At 39.2% G+C, this 6,929-nt stretch overlaps 1 protein-coding gene across 1 annotated transcript in view; it reads left to right on the top strand.

Annotated features, from left to right (window-relative positions):
- Positions 1-326: 326 nt before the first annotated feature.
- Positions 327-6,929, top strand: part of LOC108520078 (T-complex protein 11 X-linked protein 2-like) — a 15,072-nt gene continuing 8,469 nt past the window's right edge. The window contains exons 1-3 of the mRNA XM_017859349.1: positions 327-400; positions 887-1,024; positions 3,007-3,139. Of these exons, the coding sequence (XP_017714838.1) occupies positions 898-1,024; positions 3,007-3,139 (260 nt within the window). The 5' untranslated portion in view covers positions 327-400; positions 887-897. The remainder of the gene's footprint in view (positions 401-886; positions 1,025-3,006; positions 3,140-6,929) is intronic.

The following is a 6,929-nucleotide window of genomic DNA, read 5'->3' as shown; positions in this document are numbered from 1 at the left end:
ACTTCCAAGTTCCTGAGGGGCTCCGAGCCTGGGCAGAAGGGTGTGAACACGAAGCCTCCTTATGTCTATCTCAGCCTCCTGCCTTTATCACCCAATAGTGAGGCCCTGCTTGCCTTTCCTGTTCTCTTGGTTTCCAAGGCACCCTGGGCAAGTGATACCACCCTGCTACCCTGGAAACGGATCACTCTTTGTTTTCACGTTTGGACTCTCCTATCTAGTGTCACTGGTAGGGGTGCGATCCAGGCGGACCTCATAATCTCCATGGTTCCGTCCTACTCCTCTCTGATGATCTCCCCTCTCCTGCTGGCTACAATGGTACTTCCCAGGATCAGGTTGGGCAGGCAGAGGGGCTTCACTAGCAGACACAGTGGCCAGGCAGCCAGTCAAGGACGAGGAGGAGGTGAGGGACTAGGGTTCCAAGGGCTGTGGGGGGATACCCCGTTGCCTGAGTCCAGGCCGCCAGAGCCCCTTCAGGAAGGTCTGGAGCAGTAGCTAAGGAGTTAGAAGGTATTCTAGGACCAGTGAAAGGTAGCCAGGGCCGAGAAAGATTCCTTTCCTCGCTTGGTCAGTAATGTGCAGTGTACCCCGCTTCTGGCGAGTTATTGTCCATCTCTGGGCCTCGTTTTCCTCTTCTGCTTGCCCAACATTAAACTTCTTGATTTCAGTAAAGGAAGTGCCGCTAATTCCCCTTCCCCTCAAGGCCTGTTTGAAGACCCTAGTTGTTCCTTTGAGAATCTTTGAACCCTAGTCCTTAATCCTTTCAACTGAGGACAGAGGGTTCATTCACCAGGACACCCAATTGTAGTTGAAGAGCGCTCTTTCTTTTTGTCCCTGGGCGAGAGTCAGGTCTTACACAGCTTGCCTCTTCTTTTCTCTCCAATTCCAGATAACATCAAGATGCCGAAGACTGAGGAAACTGTGTTCCATAATGATCCCAGTGTAGCAGAGAATGGGGCCCCTGAGCCTAAAACACCAGGGCAGAGCCAGAAAAGCAAGAGTTTCTGTTTACATGACCAGTGTCCTGGTAGGTCTAGAATCATGTCATCACTTATGTGGACAGCAATTAGGCTAAAGGAATAGACAGCCTGTGATTTAAGGGCCTTTAAGGGATATAGAAGGCTCTTGCAACCCTGCATTTTTCCTTACTAATCCTATTAGTCCTCTTTTGGATTATTCTTTGTCTTGTCTTTCTGCCCCTCTAATTTTACATGCAGGACTTAGGCCCCTAATGGGTAAGTAAAATTAAAAGATTTTGGTTTTAGAGAAAGAGACCAACAAAGCAAATTACTTGTGTTTTACAATAGTCGATAGTGATTTAGTCAGTTCAAAGCATGGGAAGTAAATAGCATTCTTGTATTTCGATTTTGTGAAGTGTAAATGGTAGATCTAGGACAGATCAGAAGTGATCCAAATTATCTGTTGCTTCAATTGTGTTCTGTCCTTTTCCAGGGGTGCTTTGTTAACATAAAAGTTACCACTGCTCTGGGGTAAAATTATTTAGATCTTTAATAATAGCATTTTTATGTGAACATTGTGACTTTAAGTCTTTTTCACACCTTATGTTAGGCATTTGAAGCTTTGGCTTGACTAGTCCAACCTCACAGGAACTCAAATTGCAGTTCTTTTACAATAATCTCCAGTGAATTTAACCAAAGATTAATCTGCAGACCTCTCCAGATGTAGCAGTTTGATCTAACCTCTTGAAGACTGAAACGGGAAAAAGTATGAAGTTGAATCAGGTGTGTTTCTCTGGTGGCCACTTGGGGCCACTGCTAGTAAGCAGAATGGCACAATTCAGACTTCATAATACCTCTCAAATAAATGATGTCTTAATGAATTAATTAGATGGTGTATTTTAACATATGTAGCTTTTTCGTTAGGATAGAAAGGAAATATCAGTTGATGAGACTAACTTTTCAACAAAAGTCTCATCAACTGTTTTTTAATGAAAAATAAATGGGCATACATAGACCATCTTCTTGGAGTGAGTTTTAGGATTCTTATATGTGAGTTTTATTATATCTTGAGGTTAAATAGTTCTCTCTCACCAAGTTATGAAACTACATTGAAATTGAGTTACAAAATCATTTTATTTCATATTTTATTTTACATATCAAGTAATAATTGTAACTACTATATATACTTTGTTTCACTACCAAAAGTACTCTGTATAATGAATTTAGAACATTGGTTCCCAAATTCCAATGCCGGGTTGTGACATAGTTCTTACCAATATTGAATGAAATAAAACAATAAAGATGTTGTAATGAGTTTTCAAAATAATGTTAAATTGATTCAATTTAAAAGTATTCTTAATGCTGACTGTGTTTTCTTTATACTTTCTGAGGTGTTAAAATATGTTTTCTTTTTATGAAGTGATTATTTTGATGATGATGGTAGGGTAGTTTCGTTGTTTGTTTGTTTGCTTTCATGTCCATATGTGGAAAAATAAAAATTGTTCAAATCATTATCTGTCACTCATGTTGTTTTGAAATGTTGTCTGTTGAATCCCCAGATTTGGAAACTACTTTTTTAGAAGCAGGATTCAGCTTTAGACCCATCTAGTAAGATTTGTGTGGTATCTATAAGGAGATTTTAGCCTTCATCTTGTGTGTAGCCCCTGAGGTAGGAAGAGAACGGTGGGAACACAGTTACTTTTAGATACACGTTAATTTTACAAATCACAACTTATCCATTGTTTGTTGTGTTTTACTTATGGTTTTACATTTCAAGTGGAAGGTTTTGAAATCTGTTTTATGTTTTTCAAAAACTAATTTCTTCCTCCCATGCCTGACTTCTCTGAGATGTTCAGTGTTACTGAAGAGCAAGGATTTCAGAAAACTTCTAATAGTAAAATGTTTGAATGAGTCTGTGTAAGATCCATTTGGTGAATCTAAACTTGGGAGCCTTACTTGGCAGAGTGAATCTCTAAATAAAATGAAAATTCTTCTTGTGTGGGTTCCCTGTTGATGATGGTTATGCTTTTTTTTTTTTTTTTTTTTCCAGAGAGCAGACCTGATGTCTTTTCTGTCACAGATCTGATAGAGACAGTTAATGAAGTTTCCAAGCTGAGCATCGCACATGAAATCGTAGTAAACCAAGATTTCTACGTGGAAGAGACCATTTTACCTCCAAACAGGTACAGTTTATTCAGTTTTTTTTCCATTTTACTCTTCCTGGGGCGTAGGTACATAGCACAAATGACTTTTGGTCAGGTTTGAAGCATCTTATTAATAAATTTAATGGTCGAGTATGTCTTATATAGTACCAACAAACCAGTGTAATTATTACTTTTAAAGGGTCAAAGCAGCAAATTATATTTAAACAGGTAATAAACCACTCCCGTTACAGGTTGAACATCCCAAATCTGAAATCCACAATGCTCCAAACTCCAAAATGTTTTGAGTACCAATATGATGTTCAAAGGAAATGCTCATTGCAGTATACTACAAGTATGCTGCAAATATTCCAAAATCCAAAAAATCCATAATCTGGCTAGGCGCAGTGTCTCACGACTGTTAAGTTCCAACACTTTGGGAGGCCGAGGCAGGTGGATTGTCTGAGCCCAGGAAGTCAAGGCCAGCCTGGGCAGCATGGCGAAACCTTGTCTATGTAAAAAATACAAAAAGCAGCCGGGCATGGTGGTGCATGCCTATAGTCCCAGCTACTCAGGAGGCTGAGGTGGGAGGATACCTTGAGCCTGGGAAGCAGGGGTTGCAGTGAACTGAGATGGCGATTACACCACTGCACTCCAGTCTGGGCGACATAGTGAGACCCTGTCTCAAAAAAACAATAATAATAATAATAATAATAATAATAATAATCTGTAATCCAAAATACTCCCATCCCAAGCATCTTGGAAAAGAGGTATTCTGTATTGTCAGAATGTTCATTTCAGGATCTTAGTTAATAAGGAAACATAGAGTGATTTTTCAGATCTTTTCAGACAGACTTGGAAGAAGTAACTCCTAGCCGTTCATCTTTTAAGTGTCTACAGATTAAAGAGACGCAGATGAGTAGATTTTCTAATAGTGGTTTTGTTCAGTCTTCATGGGTAGGAAATTTCAGGGGACATTTCTGCTTCACAATCAGTGTAATAAAGATTCTGCAAATCAAGATTAGATCCCTGTGAATAAATAGTGTGCTTCTACAATTAGGCTTTATATTGGTTTCTCTTAATTATATTGATATCACAATATATGATTAAGAATCATTCAGCATTTATGGATTGAATGCTTCTAGTATTTATTAAGAGTTAAATGGATTGATTTCTTTGTCCGAATCTGTATTTTATGGTATTTCTAATTTCCCACCTTAAATGCTTCTGTTATTTTGCCACTTTTGGGATTGTGTTACATAAAGCACTCCTTGCTTTGTCAGTGGTTCTCTTGATCTTCATACTTCTTAGATTTGCCTTTGCCTGTTGCCAAGGATGGCTTACCTGAAGGAAGTTTTTACCAAAACACAGGTCTTGTACCATCTCCCTCATTGCCTTTATAGTCCCTGGGGCCTGAGTTAGATTCTTTTTTCTCCTGGTAGGGCGTAGAAAAAAGTGAAACTAAGAGAATGAAGGTCTGTTAAAGTGGCTAGGGATCTCAGGGGGTGGGTAGATGAAGCAGGAGGAATGATATTATTTAGGGCTTGAATTTCACTGTGTATTCAAATTAACAGGCTTTTTCAAATGTGGTAATACAAAATGTATACTGGATAAGAGGTTGAAATAGAGTTTGGGGTTATACATTATCTACAGATAATTGACAATTAGTTTTCCCTTTGGGCTTATAAAATTATACTAAGCACAGTTATTGATTTTTAGGGGAAATCTCATAATCAGTAATTTATTCAACAAACATTTATTGAGTACTTATTAGGTGGAAGGCAGAATGTAGCTGAAGACATATAGTTGAGTGAGTCACTATCTTTGCCATCAAAAGGCTTCTGTAGGGAAGATAGTCAAATAGCTACTGTGCAGAGTGATAAGTTACCTCATATTTAGTGTGTGGAGTTCTATGCAGTGCTCAGCTGCCTGGGGAAGGTTGGTGAAGACTTTCTTTTTTTTTTTTTTTTTTTTTTTTTTTTGGAGACAAAGTCTCGCTCTGTCGCCCGGGCTGGAGTGCAGTGGCCGCATCTCAGCTCATCGCAAGCTCCGCCTCCCGGGTTTATGCCATTCTCCTGCCTCAGCCTCCCGAGTAGCTGGGACTACAGGCGCCCGCCACCTCGCCCGGCTAGTTTTTTGTATTTTTTAGTAGAGACGGGGTTTCACCGTGTTAGCCAGGATGGTCTCGATCTCCTGACCTCGTGACCCGCCCGTCTCAGCCTCCCAAATTGCTGGGATTACAGGCTTGAGCCACCGCGCCCGGCCGGTGAAGACTTTCTTAATAAGGTAACACTTGAATTGAGTCTTTTCAGGTGGTTTAGGGGAGAAGGGACTCTCCTGGAAGAGGAAATGTCATTTCAGAGGCATAGAGGGATGGAAGACAATTATATATTAATTATAAGTGGACTGTTATTGTTAGAGCACAGGACGTAGGAGGAGAAAGAAAGTTAAGGTAGGAGAAGTGGCAGAATAGGATCGTGAAGGGTCTTAAAGGCCACGTACACTGCTAGAGACAGGCAGCTTCTGAAAAACTTTAAATGAGTATGCTATTATGATCAGATTTCTATCTTGGAAAACTCATTGATTTTATCAAAAATATGTATCATTGTTGGGGTAAGGTTTTGTAGGTAGAAGGTGGCCATTTAATAGACCATAGCAATAGTTCGGGAAAGAGATGACTGTGGGTGGGGACTGATTCCAGAGATATTTATGAAGCAAAATCTCTGGAATTTGGTGACTGAGTGGTTAAAAGACATGAGGGGAAAGGAATTACGAAGGGCTGCAGTACATACCAGATAGATAATAGTTGANTGCTGGGATTACAGGCTTGAGCCACCGCGCCCGGCCGGTGAAGACTTTCTTAATAAGGTAACACTTGAATTGAGTCTTTTCAGGTGGTTTAGGGGAGAAGGGACTCTCCTGGAAGAGGAAATGTCATTTCAGAGGCATAGAGGGATGGAAGACAATTATATATTAATTATAAGTGGACTGTTATTGTTAGAGCACAGGACGTAGGAGGAGAAAGAAAGTTAAGGTAGGAGAAGTGGCAGAATAGGATCGTGAAGGGTCTTAAAGGCCACGTACACTGCTAGAGACAGGCAGCTTCTGAAAACTTTAAATGAGTATGCTATTATGATCAGATTTCTATCTTGGAAAACTCATTGATTTTATCAAAATATGTATCATTGTTGGGGTAAGGTTTTGTAGGTAGAAGGTGGCCATTTAATAGACCATAGCAATAGTTCGGGAAAGAGATGACTGTGGGTGGGGACTGATTCCAGAGATATTTATGAAGCAAAATCTCTGGAATTTGGTGACTGAGTGGTTAAAAGACATGAGGGGAAAGGAATTACGAAGGGCTGCAGTACATACCAGATAGATAATAGTTGAACTTTCACAGGTTAGATTGTTGTGTTGGAGGAGAAACTTTGAATTTTATTTCATATATTTATTAATCACTTGTGTTTTGTAAAGAGAAAGCATACATTACTATTATATATGTATGTGTACATATACACATACACATACATATATGCATGTGTACATATAGATATATGTATATGTACATATGCACATACACACATGTGTAGATATACACATACACATACACTTATATGTATATATACACATATACACATACCCATATGTGTGTATATGCATATACATATACATACACATATATGTGTGTGTATACATATACATACACATATGGGTGTGTGTATATGTATATGTATATATACATATATGTGCATGTGTATGTGTATATCTACACATGTGTGTATGTGCATATGTACATATACATATGTGTATGTGCATATGTACATATACATAT

Source organism: Rhinopithecus bieti, unplaced genomic scaffold (genome assembly GCF_001698545.2).
Source record: "Rhinopithecus bieti isolate Rb0 unplaced genomic scaffold, ASM169854v2 scaffold_50801, whole genome shotgun sequence".
Taxonomy (NCBI): domain Eukaryota; kingdom Metazoa; phylum Chordata; class Mammalia; order Primates; family Cercopithecidae; genus Rhinopithecus; species Rhinopithecus bieti.
Note: the sequence above shows the minus strand (reverse complement) of the source record. Positions and strands in the feature narration are given on the sequence as shown.